General features: G+C 44.3%; 2 protein-coding genes across 2 annotated transcripts in view; one reads left to right on the top strand and one right to left on the bottom strand.

Moving 5' to 3' along the window:
* dnajb12a (DnaJ heat shock protein family (Hsp40) member B12a) overlaps positions 1–25,600 on the top strand; it is a 59,561-nt gene that overhangs the window by 5,932 nt on the left and 28,029 nt on the right.
* LOC311234119 (dnaJ homolog subfamily B member 12-like) lies at positions 10,428–23,708 on the bottom strand (the record flags this gene model as incomplete). Its single annotated transcript, XM_084321235.1, has 4 exons — positions 10,428–10,541; positions 10,709–10,791; positions 15,146–15,316; positions 23,465–23,708. 4 exons carry the CDS (start codon positions 23,706–23,708, stop codon positions 10,428–10,430), a joined length of 612 nt encoding a protein of 203 aa, XP_084177361.1.

Genomic DNA, 25,600 nt, shown 5'->3' with positions numbered 1-25,600 from the left:
ACACACACAGTCACACACACACGGTCACACACACACACACACACAATCACACACAAACACACACACACAATCACACATACAATATACACACACACACACACACACACACACACACACACACACACAAACACAATCACACATACAATATACACACACACACACACACACACACACAAACACACACACATACAATACACACACACACACACACACACACACACACACACACATAGACACACACACACACACACACATTCCTGTGTCCCGGTGGACAGCGGGTTGTGTCACACACACACACATACACACACAAACACAATCACACATACAATACACACACACACACACACACACACACACACACACACACAAACACACACACACACCGACACACACACACACACACACACACACACACACACACACAAACACACACACACACCGACACACACACAGACTCACACACACACAGTCACACACATACACACACACTGAGTGGTAGTAGTTGTAGAGAGAGTAGATCTAGGTTAACCGTTGTTCCTGGTAGTAGTTGTAGAGAGAGTAGATCTAGGTTAACCGTTGTTCCTGGTAGTAGTTGTAGAGAGAGTAGATCTAGGTTAACCGTTGTTCCTGGTAGTAGTTGTAGAGAGAGTAGATCTAGGTTAACCGTTGTTCCTGGTAGTAGTTGTAGAGAGAGTAGATCTAGGTTAACCGTTGTTCCTGGTAGTAGTTGTAGAGAGAGTAGATCTAGGTTAACCGTTGTTCCTGGTAGTAGTTGTAGAGAGAGTAGATCTAGGTTAACCGTTGTTCCTGGTAGTAGTTGTAGAGAGAGTAGATCTAGGTTAACCGTTGTTCCTGGTAGTAGTTGTAGAGAGAGTAGATCTAGGTTAACCGTTGTTCCTGGTAGTAGTTGTAGAGAGAGTAGATCTAGGTTAACCGTTGTTCCTGGTAGTAGATCTAGGTTAACCGTTGTTCCTGGTAGTAGTTGTAGAGAGAGTAGTAGAGGAGTGGTAGTTGTAGAGTAGTAGTAGCTGAAGTACAACCACACACACACACACACAACACAATAAACACATATACACACTAAACAACGATGCATACAGCAGAGGACATACTGTTGGACACCAACCCGTTGATGAAGAACCTAATTCTCAAGGTTGGTCTCCGTTGGCAGAGGCGTACAAAGGCCGGGGACACAAAATGGCCTTCCGGAGGTACTTTTGATCTCGACATATGCGAAGAGATGAATGTAATGATTCGTAACCACAAGCCAGGCGACAGCAGCAAAAAGAGGTTGAAAAAGAGGACAGAAGAGTTGGGGGTAATGAAGCTCTACGCCCAGAAGGGGAGAGCATACAGGCAGGAAGCTTTAGCGCTAAATCAGAGAGAGACGGATATAGGGAAACCAACATCCCCACCTTATGTCACGCAATTGCCGGTGAACATGTGCTATGTGAACAAAATACTGAAGGAGTGGAGAGGTGAGCTAGGACACAACCCAGAAATTGACCCGTTGCAGAGAGCGATGTTTAGAGAAAGTGTGATGAGAGGGCTTCCAGAGGTGGTTAAGAATAGACTGGAAGACGTGGTGGGGTTAATGGACATGACTTATCCTTTGTTCTGTGCACATGTAACACATAGTGTGGAGAAGCAAAGGGCTCAGGAGCAGAAAGTCAGGGATCAGGATAGAAATGACTCAAGGAAGTTAACTCAGCAACAACTGCAGCCCCAAAGGAGGTTGCAGGCAGTAATGGTGTCATCTGCTACCTCTCCACCCATGCAGGACCAGGGACCCCCGCCTGCACCTCAGGTAGTGAGAAGCTATGGCTATAGTTCACAGAACCAGGCGTCCAGGCGGCAGGCAGGGAATGGGCAATCAGGCCCACGGTTTACACAGGGACCGGGGAACGAACAACAGTTTCCCCGTTTCCACTGTTGGAACTGCGGCATGCAGGGACACAGGGAAATGAGATGTAGGCAACCATACCGTCCCGGCTCGGAGTATGGAAGACCCGTGCGCCAGGGGGAGTCACAAGGGCCCCACGACCAGGGGGAGACAGGAGGGCCCCGAAACCAGGGGGGTAATCACTAGGGGTGCCCAGAGAATGCGACGGGGGGAAATCAAATGATTGTGGTTTCCAAGGGAGCTGAGCAAGAACCTATTCTGCAGGTCCTAGTGGAGGGCAAATTAACAGAGATGATGGCAGACACTGGAGCAGGTTTTTCCTGCATAAAGCAAAAATACGCCGCTCACTTACCCCAGTCTGGACAGTATGTTCGGACGGTCGGATTCTTGGGGAAAACAACCGATAGCATATTACTCTAGAGCTCTTTCGCCGGTAGAGCAGGGTCTGCCACCTTGTTATCAGGCCCTGGCCGCCGCACATTTGATGTATGAGAAGGCAACGGCCGTGACAATGGGATATGACATTTGCATTTGGACACATCACAAATTGGCAAACTTGATTGAAAGAGGCAAATTTGTTCTGACCAGCCAACGGCAACAGGCTTACATGAGGCTCCTGCAGTACTCGGACGTTACGATAAAAACATGCCACGGCAGTAACCCGGCGGATCTGGTACCACTCCCGAGCGAGGGTCAACCGCATGAGTGTGAGGTGGAGGTACAGGCTTTCGTGAAACTCCGTCCTGATTTGGGAGTCGACCCGCTCGCGATAGCAGAACTCTCACTTTTTGTGGATGGGTCCTGCTATCGGGAGGGGGAAAATTTAAGGTCAGGATACGCCGTCGTACAGTGCAAACCTAACGGAGAAACACTAACAAGAAAGGCCGAACAATGCATGCAACCATGTTCGGCCCAGCTTGCAGAACTAATAGCACTAACAGAAGCATGCATAATAGCTAAAGATCGCACGGTTAACATCTTTACAGACTCTGCGTATGCGCATGGCGTATGCCACCTATTCGCGGCCATTTGGAAGGCAAGAGGCTTTAAGAAATCGGACGGCTCACCGATCCTTCACCACAAGCAGGTTGTGGCGCTTATTCAGGCTGTAAAGTTGCCCAAAAGCATTGCTATCGTAAAGTGCCAGGCACACAGAAAAGACCTGTCCTTTGTGACGACGGGAAACAACGCGGCGGACGAGGCCGCGAAGGCGGCGGCTGCGGTGCCGTCCACGGCTGTTCTGATGTTTGCGGCCGAACTGACGACTGAGGTAACTGAGGATAATTTGAGTGATCTTCAGGACTCAGCCACGCAGGCCGAGAAACAGTCGTGGACGGAGAGGGGGGCTGTAAGGGGGGCAGATGGTCTGTGGAGGAGTCATAACGGTTTGATAGTCGCCTCCATCGATCTTCTGTCCTTAGTGATACCTGAGGCTCATGGTGTTGATCACTGTGGAAGAGCAGAGACCCTGAAACGAATCACGAAAATGGGATTTTGGTCCCCAAAGCTTCAGGCACAAATTGACGTTACACTAGCCAGGTGTTTAACATGCTTACAGGGCAATGTGCGCAAAGGAGTACCGACAGTGGCGGCTTACACACCCCTCCCTGAGGGACCATTCAGACATCTGATTATGGACTATACAGACATGATAACGCCAGTGCAGGGCAAACGATACCTCCTGGTAGTAGAGGACTGCTTTAGTCGCTGGATTGAGGCCATTCCATCTAAACACAAGAACGCGGACACAGTGATCAAGTTCCTGTGTCGCGAGGTCATTCCGAGATTTGGAATTCCCACGATATTACAAAGCGATAATGGCCGCGAGTTCATCGACAAGGTGGTTAAAGGGCTGATGCAGAAATTAGGTATAAGACAGCGCCTTTCCTGTGTCTATAGTCCCGGGTCGCAGGGGAAGGTGGAAAGGGCCAATCTGGTCATTAAAAACAAACTGTTGAAAATCTGTATGCAAACTAAGCTTAACTGGATTGATGCTTTGCCGCTTGCTCTGATGGCTATTAGAAGCAGCGTAAACCGCCAAACACAGCTAACACCGCATGAAATGCTTACAGGCCGCAGCATGCCAGCACCGCCATTTAGACACCTGGCTAGGGGCCCGGCATTAGATATTTTTGAGCAAGATCTGAAAAAATATCTTCAGCAAGTGACTAAAATACATGAAGCTGTGTTTCGACAGGAGCAGAGAAAGGAGAGAAAGGGGGAGAAGGAGGCGGAGAAGGAAGCCACCAAACCGAGACTGATCCCTGGGGACTTGGTCTTCGTAAAGGTCCACAAGAGAAAGTGGTCATCACCCCGGAGAGAGGGCCCGTACGAGGTGATCCGATCGACTGGAACGGCAGTCCAAGTCAAAGGATCAGCGACCTGGTTCCACTTCAATCACTGCATAAAGGCCAGCGGCGATCTCTTGGGGGATACAATCGATCGCAGTTATGCAGAACCCGACATGGAGGGTCCGAGACGGCAACTGGAAGGTGCAGTGCCTGCTGATGCTCCCGCAGATGTTGGCAGCAGTGTGCGGACGGTCGGCCGGGCACAACGACGTCATTAAGAACCGTCACGGTCGACCCGTCCTTGAGGATGACGGGTTTGAGTGGGTAGGAGTCCCACGGGGTCCCGCTCAGGCTCAAGTACCAGCAGACTTTCATGACCAGGCTCAGAATCAGGCGCCCCCTTTTCCCTCCATCGAGGAAGGGGGGGAGAAGATAAGACTACAACCAAACGGGGTGTTTCCCGTAGGACCGCAAGGGCATGTTTTTGATTTTGACCATTCCCCCGTTACAGGCGGGGATACTTACCATTATACTAACGAGCATCGGGTTGTGGGGGTAGATAGGAGAGTTGAGCCTGTCCCGAACCAATCACAGGGGACAGGGGTGAGGGGAAAAAGGGAGGTCAAGGACACTGAGTCGGAAGAGGTGGGGGGACAGGATATGTTCCAGAGGACAGCCGGAACGTTGAGGGACTCAGTGGGCTCACTCTGGGCCAGGTTGAGGGGTTTGCTTCCTTCCGGGGAACAAGATGGGGGCGACTATGACTATGACGAGGAAGACCCGGAGGCTGACCCGATGTATAGGGCGGCTTTAGGGAATGAGTGGTTTAAGTGGGTCCAGTACACGAGCGCGCAGAATCAGATAGAGGATTGTTATGTCTGCTCCAAGGCACGTCCGGATAGGCTGCTGGTGAAGGGCACGAAGTTCAGTTGGGCTCAGTGTGACAGGGACGCAGAGGCATGGGAGGGGCCCCATAATAGTCGCCCTTGGTGCGAGGCAGAGTGTTTGGGGTTTCTCGGCTCTAGTCGTTTTAAGGCGGCAGGAAACGTCACGGATTTCAAGGATGTCACTATGCGGGAACGGTGTAGGAAATTGGATGTACGTGTGCAGGGGGTAGCGACGGGGTTGCCAATACCCAGAGGTGTCAAACTATGGCTGACCAAGGATTTCGAGTGCTTGCAAAAGGAGGGGACCCGGGATGTAGGGGAGGTGGCAGAGGGGCGGTGCACTACTATTTGGAGCATCACGACTAACTGTACGAAAGAAGGAAAGTGTGGACACGGGGTCGTGTTAAAGGGAGTGGATACCAACCCACGGCCTGTAGCTTGCCCTTTTCATGTCCAGGATATGGCACTGGCGGACCAATACTGGCTCTGCGGCGGTAGGAGGTTGAGGAATACACTTCCTTTAGATTGGTCAGGTAGATGTGCCCGGGTTCAGGCGATCATGCCAATGGTGGTCCTACCATTATCAGTGACGGAAGGACCTTCTGAGTCTCCTATCTCTCGAACGAAGCGTAGCTACAAGGCAGACCCAAGGGTGTATCTGGACAGCATAGGACAGCCAAGGGGCATTCCAGCCGAGTTCATGGCTAAGAATGAGATTGCGGCAGGGTTTGAGTCTATTCTGCCATGGATATCGGTCAATAAGAACACCGGGTGGATCAACTATTTGTTTTACAATCAGCAGCGGTATCTCAATTACACCGAGGAGGCGTTGGATGCAATGGGGGACCAGATGCACGCGACCAGTACGGTGGCGTGGCAGAATAGACAGGCTCTGAACTGGTTAATGGCGGAGAAGGGTGGAGTCTGTTCCATGTTTGGACAGTACTGCTGCACATTCATTCCGACGAATGTGGGGCCAGGGGGAAAGTTCTCCGAGGCCATGGCTAAGCTGAAGGATTTGAGGGAGGAATTGAGGGGGAATTCTGGCCGGAATGAAGAATGGTGGGGGAGTGGGGTGTTGGAAAGATTGGGACAGTGGGGAAGCATAGTGATGCAGACGGGGATATCCATCGGGGTGGCAGGGTTGATATTGGTTCTCCTTTTCTGTTGTGGTATGCCTCTCTTGGGTAGGCTGGTAACTTCACACGTAACGAGCCAAATGCTGATGGTGGGACAGAAAGAGATTGAGCCACAAATCGGGCCATATCCTCAGCTTTATGCTGCCTTAGAGGGAGACGAGGGGATAGAGGATTAGGGGTATGGTGAGGTAGGGACATTTTCTTTTTGTTGGTTTCTTTCCTTTAAGAGTGACGGGGGATGGTCTGAGCGCAGTTTTGTTGGTTTATTCCTTTAACTAGGAATTTTAGTCTGATTTTCTAATGATCCTTCGGCATAGAGATTGCAACCATTGAAAATCATTGCATTGTTTTTTATTTTTTTATTATTTTTTGTTTATTTTACTTGTGGTCCTGGTCAAACCGGAATGGGAAGGGGCATCGGCAGAGTGTCGGTTCTGAGCCTGAGGAAGCATTGAGAAGAAGTGGTCGGGGGATCGGTTCTGGGGACTGGAGGGACAAAAGGGGGGGGCTAACGCAGTGGGCAAGATGGGCACCTCCCGTCGAAGATGGGGGGACACGTGGTGAGGTCGGTACCAGCGCCTCCCGTCCAGGCATGGGGACATGCTTCTACGAGGACTGGAGGTGTGGCGTGGTGGTTGCTGTATTGGCAAAATGTGACTTTTGGCAATACGGTGAGGAGACTATGGCGTGGGCATGGAAGGGGGGCTGAGCGATGGACACTGGGACTCAATGTTATGGAAGAGACAATGTCATTTTTTTTTGGGAGGGATGTTCTATGTTTAGTTCTGATGGTCAACTTCTCCTTTCCCTGATGAGAGTCGCGGTTTCCGGCCGGAACTGTGGCTCATTTGGTAAGCGGTGGAGGTTGGGGGGATTTGTCTGTCAGGTTAGGATTATAATTTTTTTTTTTTTTTTTTTTTTTTTGATGTTTTATTATTACTCTTGTTTTGAGCGGTTTTGTGTTTATTGTGAGAACGGTAGTCAGCTTTTGTTGGTCCGTTAGGGGTCCAGTGAATGAAGTAAGGTTTCTTGTTTAGTTAGACGTTCACATTTTCTTGGTTATATGATTTGGGTGGGACTAGGGATAGCCCCAAATGGGGGAATGTTGGGGAAAATGTGTATACGAGGGTGGAGGTAGGAAAGGGGTTAGTCTTGACTAGTTTAATATAGGTCAACTAGCAGGGCTCAAAGACACTAGGGCGACAGTCTGGCTGATGTTCTTAAAACAGCCTCAAGATAGTAGATGTACATTTCAGCACATCATATCGTGTGTTCTAATCTTGTGTCTTTTCTCTCTTACACACATACACAGCACACACACAGACACAGCACACACACACAGACACACACAGTTACACAGCACACACACAGACACACACAGACACAGCACACACACACAGACACACACAGTCGCACAGACATACACACCGACACACACACACATTCCCTGTGTCACAATACACACATACAATACACACACGTCTGTACACAGACGCACACACACACAGACACACACACACATACACACACACACACACAAACACACATATCTCACTCTCTCTTCATGTTCTTAATGTTTTACATCATATCGTGTGTGGATATCATATCTTGCTTATCTCTCCTCATGTTCTCTCTCTCTCCAATGTTAAATCTACGTATCATCTTAATGTACGTCATGTCAGATCTGACATGATGTGACACGTCATCATATCTGTCATGGGGGCAGGACTGAGGGGGGATTTAGGGACAGGCAAAGGGTTCCAGGACAGAGTGTTTTTGTTCAAGCTGTGGCGATCATCTTTGACCCATAGCTCTTGCTGTTAACGAACTTCTTTTCTTAAATAAATTACCTATTTGTTACAATTGGAAATATCGTCTCCTGCTGTGTCAAACAACCTTTCCACAACACTAGCTTCTCAAAGCACTTCATGGCTATGGAGGTGAGGGCTACAGGGCGGTAGTCGTTGAGGCAAGCGGGCGTAGATTTTTTGGGTACAGGGATGATGGTGGACTTCTTCAGACAGGTGGGGATGACGGCCTGTTCCAAGGACAGGTTGAAGATGTCAGTGAATACCGGGGCCAGTTGGTCGGCACAGACTTTTAGGACGCGGCCGGGGATGCCGTCCGGTCCTGCTGCCTTCCTGATATCCACTTTTTTAAAGATCCGTCTCACCTCATGCTCTGTTACCCTGAACACTGAGTCTCCATCAGCAGACCCCCCCCCCCCCCATTGCCGTGGTTTGTAGGCTGGTGTTGTTATTCACAGCCTCAAACCTCGCATAGAAGGAGTTGAGATCATTTGCTAAGGAGATGTCACTGTTCAGTTTGAGGGGGGTTCCTTTGTAGTCTGTCATTGTTCTGAGGCCCTGCCACATGCCTCTAGAGTCAGCCTGTTCAAACTGAAGTTCAACTTTATCCCTGTAACGCCGTTTTGCCTCTATTACTGCTCTCCTGACGTTGTATCTTGCCATCTTGTGTTCTTCCATGTTGCCTGTCACCAGCCCGGTGTTGTATGCTGATGTGCGCACTTTCAGAGCCTCACGGACGGATTTGTCTACCCAGGGCTTTTGGTTTGGGTAGATATTAATTTTGGTGGTGGGGATTATTACTTCTACCTGAGTACAGACATAGTCAATCACCGTTTCGGTGTATTCGTTAATATTGGCTGTGTTATCACGGAGTACACTCCATTCTGTGCTTCCCAGCACTGCTTGGAGTGACTCTACTGACGTCACGGTCCAACGCTTAACCTCTCGCGAGACCACCGGCGTTCGCTTGAGACACTGTTTGTACTTAGGCAAAAGAAAAATTGCGGCGTGATCGCTTTTACCGAATGGACTAAGAGCCTGTGACTTGTACCCATTCTTAAATTGCGAGTATACATGGTCTAATATGTTCTCGCCTCTGGTGGGACAGGTCACATGCTGATAGAAATTCGGCAGCACCTTTTTAAGACGCGCGCTGTTGAAATCCCCCAAGACCAAAATGGCCGCGTCAACGTTAGCTGCCTGGAGTTTGTTTACCTCGTCGTGAAGTTTTGAAAGTGCGACCTCAGTGTTCGCGTGTGGTGGAATGTACACTCCGATGAGGATGATGGACGTTAACTCTCTTGGGAGGAAGAAGGGTCGACATTTTATCGTGATAAACTCCAGGTCTGGGGAGCAGTGGTTAGACATTTCCTTTGTGTTGCCTAAATCGCACCACTCCTTGTTTATCATGAAGGCAATGCCGCCTCCTTTCTTCTTTAGTGACTCTAATGCCGTCCGGTCTTTTCGTAGAACGAAGAAGTGGTCTGCCGGTTCTATTGCATGATTCGGGACATCTGGACTCAGCCAAGTTTCTGTGAAACAGAGGACGTTACAATCCCGAATGTCCCTCTGGAATTGGATCCTTGCTCTGATGTCGTCCAATTTGTTTCCTATCGATTGCACATTGGCCAACAATATGCTGGGCAATGTGGTTCTGTGTCGTTTGGACCTCAGTCTGTTCCGGACCCCGGCTCTCTTTCCTCGTCTTCGCGGCGGCTTTTTGTCTTGTCCGTGGCCGGCATAACAAAGGATCTCGGTGGGCCATTTCTGCTGTTCAGCGATCTTGTGTATGTATGTGACAAATAAAACTCTTGAAGCTCAACAACTGAGAAACCGACGCGGTCGCGAGGCCGCGGCTACGTTGATCCGCTGAGTGGGATATATATTATATATACATCCGTCTGTACATACCTGCATATAAACCCTTTTACATATCTGTAGTAAGATACTATATCTGTACATATCCTTTACCTACTCTTACTAGTTACACTGCTGGCCAGTATGACTTACTACCATAGTGTCTTTATACCTGTATCACTGTACATATACTATAACTCTGTACATACATCTAATTAGCACTATTACTCAGTAGTACTCATTTATATATTTTATACCCAGTTTAATCACCTGTGCATTACTATTGCACTTTACTGTTACATTTGCACTCTGGTTGGATGCCAAACCTCTTTGTGTTGTACTACTGTACTTGTGCTGTAGTATGACGACAATACATTAGAATCTAAGGTAATCTATTTGACAGACACCAGGCTTTTAAAAGAGATTTTCCTCCCTAATAAACGGCGCCGTGTTGACTTTGCACAATGCGACCGCGGGGGGGAGCTCCTTTGATGTCTCCCCTGAGGAGAGCTCTCGTCGAGCGGACGGACTGACGGAGACACTTACGGGCGGTAGCTAAGGCTGTAGGGGGGTTGGGACACCATCATTTGACTCAGCGCGGACACCACGATTAGGATAAGGATGGGCATCAGCTGCACAAACAGAGCCATGCCTCCCTGCGCGGACAGAAAACACACAACGGTTACTTTGATTGAATTAGGAGACGTCGTGCACTTGATTGAATTAAAGAGACAAACGTTTTTTAACACCTCAGCAATTAAGTGAGACATTCACAGTTTTTAGGATTTAGGCCGTGCGAGTGTTATTACAGATCGGCACTTACCTCTCTCTGTGGTTCTCTCCTCTCGCCGCCTCTGTTCTGCTGTCCAAAGTGCATTCTGCCATTTCTGTAAACGTGTACATTACCTGGAACAAAAAATGAACAATAATAAAGAATGTGACAAAATGTAGAAGATCACATAGCGTGCACCACAGGACGTAAACATGACAGAAGTACGGGCTCATTCAGATCAAATTACATTTAGTCATTTACAGGGTTCCCAGACATTGCTAAATGAAATTCAAGGACTTTTAAGTACTTTTCCAAGCACTATTTTTCATTTTCAAGGATGTCACTCGAATCATGATACAAATCACTTTTTTTAGGCATCTTCTTGGCCCGCTTGCCAGCTAGAGCATCACACACAGAGAAAAAAAGCAGTTAAATAGGTTAAAACAAAACAAACAAAACTATTTCTTGATTCAGAACAATTTGATCATGGATGAACAAAACATTCAATGTGAATGGTTGATTTGAATTTCAATGACTTTTTAAGCACCTTGTTAAAAAATGGGCTGTTTAAGGAATTCCAGGCCTTGACTTTTTTATTTAAAAAATCAAGCACTAAGCACTTCAAGGACCTTGTACTGTACGAACCCTGCATTTAGTCATTTAGCTGACGCTTTTATCCAAAGCGACTTACAAGTTCTGTACGACAAGTCATCAGGAAGGGCACAACTCTATCAGCTGAGTAACAATGTTCATCAAAGTGTTCAGACTTGAGTGCTGCAATGTGGAGTGTAAGATAGTACATTAGGAAGAGTGCATGACAATAAGAAGGTTAGTTATTAAAAAAAAAAATCATTTCAGATATTGATTGAAGAAGTGTGTCTTTAGAGTTGTACCCTTCCTGCTGACTTGTTGTTGTACAGAACTCGTAAGTCTAACTACACACCCTCAAGACCCCTACGCTCTGCATCTTCTGGCCGCCTCAGACCTACTCCTATTAGAGTTCCGGGAGGGTCATCAAAGAGAAGCCGCCTATTCTCAGTCCTTGCCCCACAATGGTGGAACGAACTGCCCACCACAGTTAGGACAGCAGCCGAAACCCGTCCAATCTTTCGCTGTAGACTAAAGACGCACTTCTTCAACCATTATCTAAATTTTTTTATAAAAAATCTAACCCTAACTAACCTTATTGTCCTAATATACTAACATACACTATATAGCACTCTACACTTTGATGAACATTGTTTCTCAGCTGATAGAGTTGTGCCCTTCCTGATGACTTGTCGTACAGAACTTGTAAGTCGCTTTGGATAAAAGCATCAGCTAAATGACAAAATGTAAATGTAAAATGTAAATGCATTTAAGCATAGTAGGTCATAATCCGTTTTGAGACACTTCCCTCTGGCAGGAGGTCACGGTCCATCAGGGCCAAAACCTCACGCCACAAGAACAGCTTCTACCCCTCTGCACTCTGCAGTGAGCCTGATCAACAAGGCTCGGGACCCCCACTGACCCCCCCCCCCCCCCCCCCCCCACTGTGTTATATCAACATATCCTTAGGGCTGAGCCCAAACGTTCGAACCTTCGTTCGTTACGTTGGCATTTGAATTCTAAATTGAATTTTTTATTTAAAATGTATTTAATCCTTTTTTTCTTTTTATATAAATATATATTTTTTTATGTGTCTATTCATTCTGTTTAAACCAATGAGGTTTTTCCTCACAGTTGCAGATAAAGATTAGGCTACACTAATATTATAGTATTAAAAGTGATGAGTTATATTCATTAAAGAAAGTTGATTTAATAAAAAAGAAAATACTCATTTAATCAGATTAATCACTTTATTCAAATTGAGGATTTGGTTTGAGGATAGTTATTAAAAAAAATGTAAATTAAAAATTAAAAACGAAGGTTCGAACGTCCGTTCGAAAAACCCTGACGAAGTTCGAAGCCCAAAAACAGGCTTCGGGGGAAACAGCCCGACCTGGACTATATTATAAACACTCAAAACTCTTCATACTTGTTCATACTTCACTGGCTTCCAGTGTGGCATCATATCAAGGTTCTTCTCTTCATTAACAAAGCACTCGATGGTAAAGCCCCGTCCTACATGTCGGACCTACTCACCCCCTACTCTTGTGCTAGGACCCCCCATGGGCCAATTAGGGGCGATTTAAGGAACAGGGGGCCAATCTCAAGACCAGGGGGGCCTCCATGCTTTTCCTGTCGCAGCCCCCCAGGCTGTGGAACAGTGTCCTCGTCTTGCCCCCTCGACAGAGTCCTTTAAATCACAGCTCAAAACGTACCTTTATTCTCTAGTGGTTCCTTGATCCTGACCTGTACCTTGCCTGAGCCATCGTACTGACGTGCAATTTTGTTGTCTGTTCCATTATTGTATGACCCGCTACCTGCCTTTGTAAAGCACTTTGTTTGGCTTGTGTCATGTAAAACGTGCTATATAAATAAATCTGATTGATACTTCCCTGTTCATACTGCACAATTGCACACAGCCTGGCCTATTTTATAATTATATTATACTTTTATTTTAATATAGTTTATATTCCATGTTATTTTAGTCTACCTTTTATTTCATTCTACCTTAATCGTCCGTCTGTTAATGTCGCACCAAGCGACCAAATCAAATTCCATGTGAGGGCAAACTACCTGTCAATAAAGACCTTTCTGAGGTAATAATAATATAGGTTTCCCCTTCTTCGACTTTTGCCGGACGCAAGCTCTCTCCACGCTAGGGATGAGTTAGCCAGTCTCCACATTCCATTTTCATGTCAGAGTCGAAAAATATTTTTTAAAAGTCTAAAGACTTCTTTTTTTTTTAAGTGAAGCAAACCATTCTTATTTAATCCGTTTTTATATTTAGAAGCAGCCTAATTTTCATAGCCTAATTGATCTAAAAGATGCACACATGCTATCGTTTCTGTTTGTTTATTAAAAACCGGTTGATGGGCCAATGCAATGCTGTTATTAGTATAGGCTACGGTGGTGAACGGTGTCATTTTGATTTATTGTCGGTCAGCTGAGCCGATTATCTGAAGTGCCTATTTATGTGCAATACCCTTTGATTTTAATGATCCATTCTATTAAAAAGAATAACTGAATTTAAACGGAAACAGAACATTTGAACTGAATTTAAACTGAAACAGAAGATAACAATTTCGAATTTTCCAATATTCGGTCTTAAGAACAGTAGACCATTCGAAAATGCACATCCCTACTCGGCGGTTGCCGACCGGCCACAGCAGGAGACGCGGGGGGTGGGGGTTTGGGGGGGGGGTAAATAAGCTCACAACAACGGCCTGATCCACCCCAACGCCCCCCCCCCCCTCCCCACGGTGAAGAGCCCCATTGTCTGAACTGAATGAGCCCTAAACCAGGTGGGAAAAGTTAATGAAAAACATTCCTTGTTGAAGTGCATTTAACCCCCAAGAGAGAGTTGCTCAAGTGGAAAGAGCGCCATCTGGTGGTTGCACTGGGCAGCATCATGCTGTGTGAATGCGTGTAACTGTGTAAGATGAGATAAAATAAGATATTCCTTTATATTGATCCCTTTGGGGAAATTCAGGCATCATAGCAGCACGGGGGAGGGGAGGTACAGGTGGTAGAAGACATGGTACAGGTGACATAATTATAGTACAGTGGAGAAGTAAAAATTAAATAGAATAAAAAAGCAGTGTAAACAAAACAATATAACAAATCAATATAATTAACTCTGGACATGTGCATATGGGCAACAAGGTGCGAGATGAGGGTATGTAATGTATGCCCTCTCAGTTATATTTGCTCTACAATAAATAGTTATAACATATAATCTAATAATCCAAATCGAATCTAATATATAATCTAAAAAAAAGATAAAATGCTAAATATATGCAATATATAATATAATCTAATAATCCAAATGAGAGAGTGTGTGTGTGTGTGTGTGTGTGTGTGTGTGTGTGTGTGTGTGTGTGTGTGTGTGTGTGTGTGTGTGTGTGTGTGTGTGGTCTGACTGGCCAGACCAGAATGACCTATGCGGCTGGTCCAACGTGGCCCTGGAGTGGGTGGGGCCGGACTCGGACGCTGTTAATGTTTCTGAGGAGATCATCTCTGACCCTACCATCTCTGTGAAGGCCACCATTGACATCTGTGGAATGTGGCATGAACTGCCACTTACCAATGCCCGTGGCCATCTCATGTCGGCACAACAACAACGCCAACGTCAACACTGGACTGAGCTTAAACTGCAAGGGAAGCTTGCCTGTCTCCCTGCCGCTGACCACTCTGTCTCGCACGCAGTTTAAAAAAATGTAGCTATTGATGAGCATCATAATTTTTACTTTAAAAGCTAGGCTACAGGTTTTACCATCGAAGCTCAACCTTTCCATCTGGTTCCCTGGCAGTCATAGCCCACACACTGCATACACCACATTTACCCCAGGTAAATATACTAGGTTATAAATGACTAGATAAAGCATCCCATCTACCACTCACTTGACGGGAAGCCTCCTCCGAAGAACATGTTGAAGAGATCCTCCGGCGAGATGTCGGCCTCGAAGTTGTGCCGCTGGTTCCTCTGGCTCGGGTTGGCCTTCTCCTCCCCGTACTGGTCGTACTGTCGCCGCTTCTCCGTGTTGCTCAGGACGGCGTAGGCGTTTCCAATCGCTGGAGAAAAGACGGAAAACGACAAACATTTTTAGTTTGATGCATTGACCCCACAGTCCTCCACTCCCTTCACTGGCTGCCAATAAACCAGCGGATTGACTTGAACCCTTTCACGGCCACATGACAAAAGGGTTAACCCTTTCACAACCACACTACAGCAGGTTAACCCTTTCACAACCACACTACAGGTTAACCCTTTCACTGCCACACTAAAAGACGGTTAACACAGTCTGTATTGTGGTAGTGAAAGGTTAACCTTCTGTAGTGTGGTAGTGAAAGGTTAACCGTCTGTAGTGTGGTAGTGAAAGAGTTAACCTTCTGTAGTGTGGTAGTGAAATGGTTAACCTTCTGTAGTGTGGTAGTGAAAGGTTAACCTTCTGTAGTGTGGTAGTGAAATGGTTAACCTTCTGTAGTGTGGTAGTGAAAGGTTAACCTTCTGTAGTGTGGTAGTGAAATGGTTAACCGTCTGTAGTGTGGTAGTGAAATGGTTAACTGTCTGTAGTGTGGTAGTGAAAGGGTTAACCTTCTGTAGTGTGTAATGAAAGGTTAACCTTCTGTAGTGTGGTAGTGAAATGGTTAACCTTCTGTAGTGTGGTAGTGAAAGGTTAACCGTCTGTAGTGTGGTAGTGAAATGGTTAACTGTCTGTAGTGTGGTAGTGAAATGGTTAACTGTCTGTAGTGTGGTAGTGAAAGGGTTAACCTTCTGTAGTGTGTAATGAAAGGTTAACCTTCTGTAGTGTGGTAGTGAAATGGTTAACCTTCTGTAGTGTGGTAGTGAAAGGGTTAACCGCCTGTAGTGTGGTAGTGAAAGGGTTAAGGTTCTCCTGCTGGTCTACAAGGCCATTAATCACTCCGGCTCGGCTCAACCCGCCTCCAGGACCTCCTCTCCCCTCAACCTGCGTCCAGGTCACTCCGGTCTGGCAGCCAACAACACCTCCTCTCCATCCCACGCACCAGGCTGTCGACCCCATGGGGCACCGTGCTTTCTCCACACTGGGGAATCAGCTGCCAGGGTGCGTCAGCGCTTGTTACACTGACTGTTTTTGTGCTCGTTTTTATACGTTTTTGAATACGTTTGCTGTCCCTTTTACACAGAAATGCGTTTTTTGGCGGATACGTTGTGGCCCTACTGAAAACGCTAAATTGTGTTTTCCGTTTTGGAGTAGCGCCAAAACTCGCCGACAACAGTCGTGTAATTTGCACGGAGCCGTTGTTGTTCTTGTAGATACCATCTGCGTGCCCTTCCGGTGACAACAGAGCTGTCCCAAATAGCTGCAGCTACCATGCGTTGTCAAGTTATTGTTATAAGGACCCCAGTCCAAGCTACAACAGTCTGCATTCCCTTAACAATTGTTTGTATTGAGCCGTATTGTACCCATTATGCAAATAAAGTTTACATCCATTCATTCTGCTAGCATTACCGATTGCATGAGCAGCTGGCTAACGTTAGCTATCAGACCCTGTTAGCTCAGAGCTCCTCTTTCAATCTTAACAAGCATTAAACAAAATGGCCCAGTCATCTATTCACCTTTGTTTAATACACACAGCGTTGTCTCTAATGTTATCTAGCTACTGATAGCTCCCGATATCATCAGTTTGGTGCTGGCTAACTAGCGTGAGCTAACGTTAGCTTCTAGCCACAATGCTATACTGTTATAATGGCATATTCCATTCACGTTAGCATGCAGCTAACAATGTAGCTAACAAAGTCACCGATCTTTTTTGAGACTAAACTATCCGCTCTTGGTGGTCACTTGTGTTGATGTTAGTTTTGTTTCATCAACAAATGAGAGGCAGAACACACAGTGAATGTATCCGTTTTGTTTATTGCACTTTTATTACACTTTGCTGAAAAAGAAGTGCTGCATTGGGTAAATAGGCAAAGATGGCGGCGCCCGCCTTGTTGACATTTTCTTTGCAGGAAGTGTATTGGCACATTCAAGTTCTGATTGGTTGAAAATTGCCTTCATGTTCGCCACCTACTGCTTTGGCAGTGTACTACATCACTGTGCTCAGGTGACAAAACGAAAGTGTGACCCACCTCCCGCTACGTTGCGGCGAAACTCATCTGAAAATGAAACGAAAGTCTAACCGCAGCCTCAGACTCCCTTGCTGCCTTCAAGGCCAGCCTTAAAACTCACTTATTTTTACTCTATCTTCCACTAGGGCCTGTTTTTACTGCTCCTATGTCTTTGTGTTTTTTTTTACTTTTAACCTTTTATTTTCCATTTTGCTGTGAAGCACCTCGAGATCTCGTTGAGTTTAAAGTGTGCTATATAAAATGAAATGTATTATATTATTATTATTTTTATTGTACAACCCCCAGCACTGGTGAAAACTTGAAAATCAAAAATATCTATATTTTTATGAGCAATTAACAGTACACAGACAGCACACAAGTCGGCTGAATTGCTCTCTGGAGGAGGATGAGAAGGAAGATGGCCGCTAGCCTGGAGAACCCCTCACCCTCCCCCTCCCACCTGGAGAACCATTATGAGGAGCTAGCCAAGATGAGGACTACAGCGTATATCATGCCAGTTAGGCTACAGACCATCACCGTGTACACCGTTTATTTTTCTCATATTTTTATATTCAGAGTTAATTATATTGTTTACACAGTTTATTTTTCTCGTTTTTATATATTCCGATTTTATTTGATTGACTATATATTTATGTCTTTCTACCGTTACCCTGCCCATACCTGTACCTCCTCTCCCCTCCCCCCATGCCACCCGAATTTCCCCAAGGGGATCAACAAAGCAACGTCTTATCTTAAATGCGAGTTGAATGCAAACAATGTGTTTCGCCTACAGCTTCGTCAGGCTTGCTTGGCCTCCTTGTGTTTGGTGAAGTCACTGCCGCCAACCAACGTCAAGAAGAAATAAGGTTGGACAACGCTGTGCATCAGCTCAATCAGTCATATATATATATTAGTGGTGGGGGAAAATATCGATACAGTATAGTATCGCGATACAATATATATATATATTTTTTTAATCTAACCCCGACTAACCTTAATGTCATGCACTTGTCCTAATAAACTAACCTACACTGTAACACGCAACACTTTGATGAACATTGTTACTCAGCTGATAGAGTTATACCCTTCTTGCTGTCTTGTCGCACAGAACTTGTAAGTCGCTTTGGATAAAAGCGTCAGCTAAATGACTAAATGTAAATGTAAATGTATAAGGAAGTTGCATTGTTCATTTCAATACCTGTAATAGTACAGTAGTCCACACACACACATGTGCATTCAGTTAAGTTGGAATATGACTAATACAAACTAGGGATGCACGATAATTATCGGGCCAATATCAGCAATTATGACGTCATCCCGATAAAGTTATTGATAGCTCCGATAATATAATATATTTCTTGGTAAAAAAAAATGCGGTGTGGGTGGAATGGGATGAAGGGCGTTTTTCTTTTACTGTAGGCTCCTCCCGTTTTGCCAGTACTGTGGTACGACTGATAGCGTGTGGTTTAGGAAGAGGGAGTTTTACACAAATCCAGCGCTCCCTTTCTTGGCTGTGACGTAGCCACGTAAGTTTCTGAAGCAGCGCGGATGTAAACAAAGATGGCGTCAGTAGTGTGGGGAAAAAGGTTCGCTTGCTATTTGTAAAAAATGCAATGCAGAAGTTCCATGAGGAGGGAAAAGGGCAACAAGCTATAACACATTCAACCTAACAAGTCACCTGCAACATCACCACCGCTACGATGGTGTGTTATTGTGTTAAAAGCCTACGACGACGCGCGAGGAGCTAACGCTGCTGTGAGGCAACCCTTGGTTGAATACGCAGTCACTTATTGCTCCGTAGTAGCCAGGTTAATTTGCACCACCAAGCACTGCTTAAAAGCTAGCGACTTGAGCCCTTGGGTCATTTCTGTCAAACTTCTTTAATTTAGAAAACGCCTCGTCAATAGGTACAAGCGCCGCGGGTTCCTTTGTAGCTGGCTTTGGATTCACAGCAGCTTTAGCTGCTCGCGCGTCGTCGTAGCGGTGGTGATGTTGCAGGTGACTTAGGTTGGATGTATTATAAGTTATTGACGGATTTTGAATTTTCTGATTAAAATTATATTTGGAAAAATAAATATGGTCACTTTATCAGTCAAAACTTTGTTTTGTTCATAGTAGTAACGCTCATGTCATGATAAATCTGGTTAGGTCAAACCTACAGTAATATACATTTAAAAAAAAATTATAATACAATAAATATCGGTTATCGGTATCGGCCTTGAGGAGCATAAAGTTATCGGTGTCAAAATCAATATCGTGCACCCCTAATACAAACAGTTCAGTTTGTCAGGAACATGCAACACAGATTACAGTGTTTACATCCGTCTGCTTGAGAAAATACCATGTTCTGCAATAAAAATTATTGAAGTGAGATGAACAGACTGAAAACTTTATTTTATTAGATAAAACAGGTTGACATCGTTTACTTTGCAGTTGAAAAAGGTAATAAATCGCAATATATCGCAATACTCAGCATATCACAATATATTTTGAATCGCAATACTATCGTATCGTGACTTAAGTATCGTGATAATATCGTATCATGAGGCCTCTGGTGATTCCCACCCCTAATATATATATATATATATATATATTAGAGCTGGGCCGTTAACGGCGTTAACGTGCTGCGTTAACGCTATACTAGTATCGCGCGATAATATAATTAACGCATTAATCTAAAAAAAAATTTTAAAAAGTTTTTTTTTTTTTTTACCTTTATTTACCCAGGGTAGGTTTGCTGAGCACATATGCTCTTTTTCAGGAACGCCCTGCTTCATTCACACAGTTCCATTCACACCTGGGAGCTGCCCAGTACACCCACAGTTGACACCATTGGCCACTGAGCAACTCCACTGGAGCAGTTGATTCAAGCCATGTCACATAGTTCAAGTTTGAAATGATTCTTTCTGTTTTGCTCCTGAGAGTGCTAGATACTGTACTGTACTGGTAATATTATTTATTTGTGTTAACTTCTGAATAAAACAACTTATTAAACACAAGTACATCTTATTGAACATTATTTTGATATTTCATTACCAATTATCATAGCAAAACAGCTTTTTCAAACAGTCTGTAATGCATTTTGGAAACGGGAGATGGGCTCATGGTGTAATGGGCCACCTGGCCTGAGAAACATAAGGAGGAAAGAAAAAGTAAGGACTTACTTCTGGTCATTATTTGGGTAGAACACACTTATTTTGAATGCCTTCGGCAAGTTTTTTTTTTCTTTTTTTTGATCCATTTTAATCTAGATTAATCTAGATCTAGATTAAATCTAGGATTGCAGATAGATTAAAAGAATTAATCTATGCCCACCTCTAATATATATATATATATATATATATATATATATATATATATATACATAATAATATCTTGGATTTATATAGCGCCTTTCAGGAGACTGCATCTTTAATCTCTATATTAGATTGGGGTGCGAGGTCTCCACTGAGGCCAAGGGTGGGTTTATTAATTAACAACATTCACATTCAGTTTTATTTGCCAGATGCAACAAGTACAATGGAATTCTTACTCTCCGTTTGCTCCCCAGCATCAAGAAATAAAAAAGCGACAATTAACAGAATAAAAAAGCAGGTATTTATATACAATAAAATACAGTGGTATGTGCAATAACATAAGTACAAATATGTATAAGTAAATAAAAATGTACGACCAGGGCATCAACCCGCGGGAGAACAGATTTGTCGCGTTTCGGGTGAGGAAGGAAGGATCGCGAGGGAACTCTCTCGTTTCTAAAGTCCTGTTCTAACACCGCCATCATCCAGTCCATCCTCACCCTCTCCATCATCACCTGGTTCCCTGCGGCCACGGTCAGGGACAAGGTCAAGCTGCAGCGGGTGATACGCTCGGCGGAGAGGGTGATCGGCTGCCCCCTTCCCTCCCTCGAGTCCCTACACTGACTCCACCAGGGCCTTGAGGAGGGCGAGGAAGATCATGGCAGACCTCACCCACCCGGGTCACGACCTCTTCACCATGCTCCCCCACGGTAGGCGGCTACGGCTGCCCAAGACACTTAGGTCCCGTCATAGACTGAGTTTCTTCCCCTCAGCAGCTCGCCTGGTAAACGAGTCAGGTGTCCCCCTGCTCCCCCCCCCCCCCTCTATGGTTAGCCGCTAGGGCTGGATTTTTGCACTTTGTTAACATGTCTCCAACCACTGCACCTTATTGTCTTATCGTTGTCCCACTGTTCTGTCCTGTTTTGCACTTTATTTATTATTCTTATTTTTATTTGTGAAAAAAGGTTTATGCACTGTACTGTCGTATCACGTTCCATTGCACGTTTACATAAATGGCGAATAAAGTAATCTGAATCTATAGACGGTAATGACCATCCATCCTATATAAAGTATGAATGTGCCTTCTCTTTTTAGATTGCATTAGATTCAAATGGATTGTCATCATGCAGCACAAGTACAGTACAACGAAAAGAAGTTCAGCATCCAACCAGAGTGCAAATGTAACAGTAAAGTGCAATATTAATATACAACGTACAGGTAATTAAATTATTAAACTGACTGTATAATATATAGATTAGTACTAACGTCACGGTGACCAAATGCGTCCACATTTTTATAGGATTCTATCACATTTTCATAACAATAGCGAATATAACTTACCCTGCGCCGTTTTCATTGAGGTTTCTTGTATTTTTTTTGTATTTTATTTTTTTATTATTTTTTAAACAAACACATAAACAAACATGACAAAATTCATTGAGGTTTCTTACAAATTAACGATGTTTTATTTGTCCTTTATATGCAGATAACATTCAAATCTTAAATTGTACCATTATGTTCCCGTTTAGACAACAAACATAATGCTAATGATGCACTTTTGTTAAGATAATTGGGTGACCATTCTCGATCACTGTACTCGGGTCCCAATAATAGTTTAACGCTGTTCAGATCGCGTCAAAGAATAGACGCGTCCCAGTGACCTGTGACCTGTGCTAAAGGTCTTGGGAATTGTATTAATTTTGTAGTTTTCACATTTTCACTTTTTAATTTTAAACCAATGCTGCCATCTACTGACAACAGAAAGTGTTGTGTAAGTTATAGTATAACGTCACCTTGAGAGGCTACCGCACTTCCGTAAACACCGTCGCCCAAAACACATTCTAGAGATTCCCACTTTTTACTGGTACATAGGTTCATATCTAATAGTCTTTAGATTACTAAATATAGATGAATACTCATGAAATTTGATTTATATATTCTAAAATAAGTATAATTTCACTTCATCTACCTGTCGACATGAAATTCCCAAACGCTGACGGTAAAAAAAAGCCTGGATGTCGCGCAAAATGGGGCGTGGCCGAATTTGGTCCCAGACAATAAGAGTGACTGAGATTGGTCTACGTTCCGTTACCAAATATAGTGATAATCAGTTGTATGTACAGAGTTGTAGTATTAATATGTACAGTGATACAGGTATAAAGACACTCTGGTAGTACATGTAACACTGAACGGCACAGGAAGTCCTTCATTCCGACAGCCATCAAGACTATATCACCGTGCCTCACCGTGCCTCACTGACAAACTCTGGTCATCCGAGTTGTGACTATACCTAAATTGTACGGTGTACCTCATCCCATTTCTGCTTTGCACTATATAGTATTGTATATTAGTATATTGCATAGTATATTGTATATTGTATGGTAACTCAGTTACTTCTATTCTGCATCGAACATTGTACATATGTACAGACTGAACACTGTGACCTCTATTTTTACTTCTATTTTACATGCTATACTATTTTATTTCATACTTATCTTGTCTAGCACAGTCTCTGGAGCGTAACAGTAAGAAGCATTTTGTATAAAAGTATTCTGTACTTCTGTATGACAACTATTAAAGAAACTTGAACTTGAACCCATGACTTTTTACCCTCACGACACTTTACATTTTCTTCTACATTTATTACTGTATATTTTTGGCTGTATATACATATTTAGAATGTATATCCCAGACTGTGTTTTTATTCTTATTTGTGATTTTTTTTTTACCATACCTAAATGTCGATTGTGAGGCGATCTGTAGTGCTGCTGAATTTCCCCTCGGGATCAATAAAGTATTTCTATTCTATTCCACTGTAAAAAAAAAATGTACCTTTGAATGCTTCCGTGGCGCCCGGCGCGTGGTTCTTATCTGGATGGAACTTCAGAGCCAGCTTCCTGTAGGCCTTCTTCAGGTCCTCCTCCGCCGCGTCCTTCTCCACGCCCAGGATCTGGTAGTAGTCTTTGCAGCCCTTGATCCTGTCGAGGAGGCGAACCAGAGATGATGAGTCACAGATTGCGAAGCGGTTCAGGTTCAGTTTAAACTTGATTTGAACAGCAGGGACAACAGCACACATTAATGAACACAAAGTAAATGTGTGAGAGAGACAGTGTTATAGCCAAAGCTCATTTTCAACTGTTGTCCGTGGGCCTGGTGTTAAAAAGCAGCTAAAAAAAGAAAGCATAACATATATATATGGCATACAGGTCATTAAGAACAGGTTAAAAACACATCATGCAAAATATTTACATCAGACATGTACAGAGAATGTACAAACAAACAATAATTCTACATATTAGGTACAGGCAAGCATATGAGAAATACAGAAATGAGTAATGAGGATAAACAAAGTTATGTTATATTGTGTTATGTAGTGCTGTACTATATTCACTGCTGTCAAGTGAATCAAGTTTAAAAAAAAATGTATTTAATATAAGTAAAAGTATATTCTATATTGTAATATACTAAATTATGTTATATCTAGTCAAATTAATGGAAGAACAAATATAAATGTAAGGGGGTAGGGATCAATAAGCTTAGCTTCCATCTACTCCTTTTTTGGACATGTCTGCTAGCCAAACACATTGCTCTTGACCTTTTGTTTATAATTCCTTTTATATATATATATATATATATATATATATATATATATATATATATATATATATATATATATATAAACTAAAAGGAGAAAACCTTCAAGGGAAAGAAGGGACCGCACACTCCACAGGACTCGTTTTTGCTTATTTATTGTTGCACAACGCGTTTCGCTATCGCTTCCTCAGGTGCTATATATATATGTTTTTTAATTTGTCGTTATGATTGTTTGGTTTGACGGAACAAGATACCGTGATTTGTTTGGAGGAAATGGAGAATTACATGTTCAAAATAAACTTTTCATTCATTCATTCATATGGGGTTAGAGTTCGGCAGGGCTGTTGTGTTCACATGTGTAGTTATTTCTTAACCATGTTTTGAAAGTGTGTTTGAATGATCTGTGGGTTTCTATATATTGCGGATGTAACTTGGAATGGAGTTCCAGGTCTTGGCAGCTCTCACGGCTGATGGCTAAATGTACTTGTCCTTAGTGGAACAGCCAAGTCACCCGGTACAACGGTTCTGGTGAACCTGCTGCTGGGGGTGAAAAAATCGGAAAGTGGGGGTGGGGCTGCTTGAAGCCTTTTTACAACGCATCGCCGTTTCCGGGTTCCCGTTTTGCGCTCCGATTGACCAGGTCATGTGACATGAGCGCCAATCGTGGGACGGCAAGTTTCTACACTGGTTAAGCTTAGGCACTCTTCGAAGTTGGTTACGGTTAGAGTTTGTCTTAGAGCGTGACGGCAAGTTCTTTCGACGGTTAAGCTTAGGCACTAATTTTGAAGTTGGTTAAGGTTAGAGTTTGTCTTAGAGCATGGCGATAGAACGCGAGGTAGTTTGCAGGCTGTTCGACGTGGAAATGGGCAAACACGCTATTGGGCGCACATGTCACATGACCTGGCCAATCAGAGCGCCGGAAACGCGGATGCGTTGTAAAAAAGGCTACACGCGGTGGGGCTAGACCATGGAGGATTTTGAAGACCAGACTGGCATGGGTTAGTTTGATGATGTCGTCCCAGCTCAAGAGGGCATGCTTGTCCACCACGATATTGCAGTGGTGGTGACCTGGTGGTTCAAGTTGGGGAATGTGGATAGAAAGCGTGTGGATATCGATTCCCTCTGGTCTTCGCTGTGACCTTCTGGCCTAACGGGTCAGACGCACGCAGGCCCCTCTGCTACAGGTGTGTGGAACGTGACCGTTCTGTAGTAATGACTTCATGTACTAGGAGACACGGTACCCTAAGGTTCAGGAGCCCCGTTTCAACATCCAATATGGGACCCTCGTCTTATTTTAATAACCCCCCCCCCCCCAGCATGTACATTAGAATGTAGTGGGTTATAGAGAGAGAGAGAGAGAGAGAGAGAGAGAGA

The sequence above is a fragment of the Notolepis coatsorum genome (genome assembly GCF_963971535.1).
Source record: "Notolepis coatsorum genome assembly, chromosome: 9".
NCBI lineage: Eukaryota > Metazoa > Chordata > Actinopteri > Aulopiformes > Paralepididae > Notolepis > Notolepis coatsorum.
Note: the sequence above shows the minus strand (reverse complement) of the source record. Positions and strands in the feature narration are given on the sequence as shown.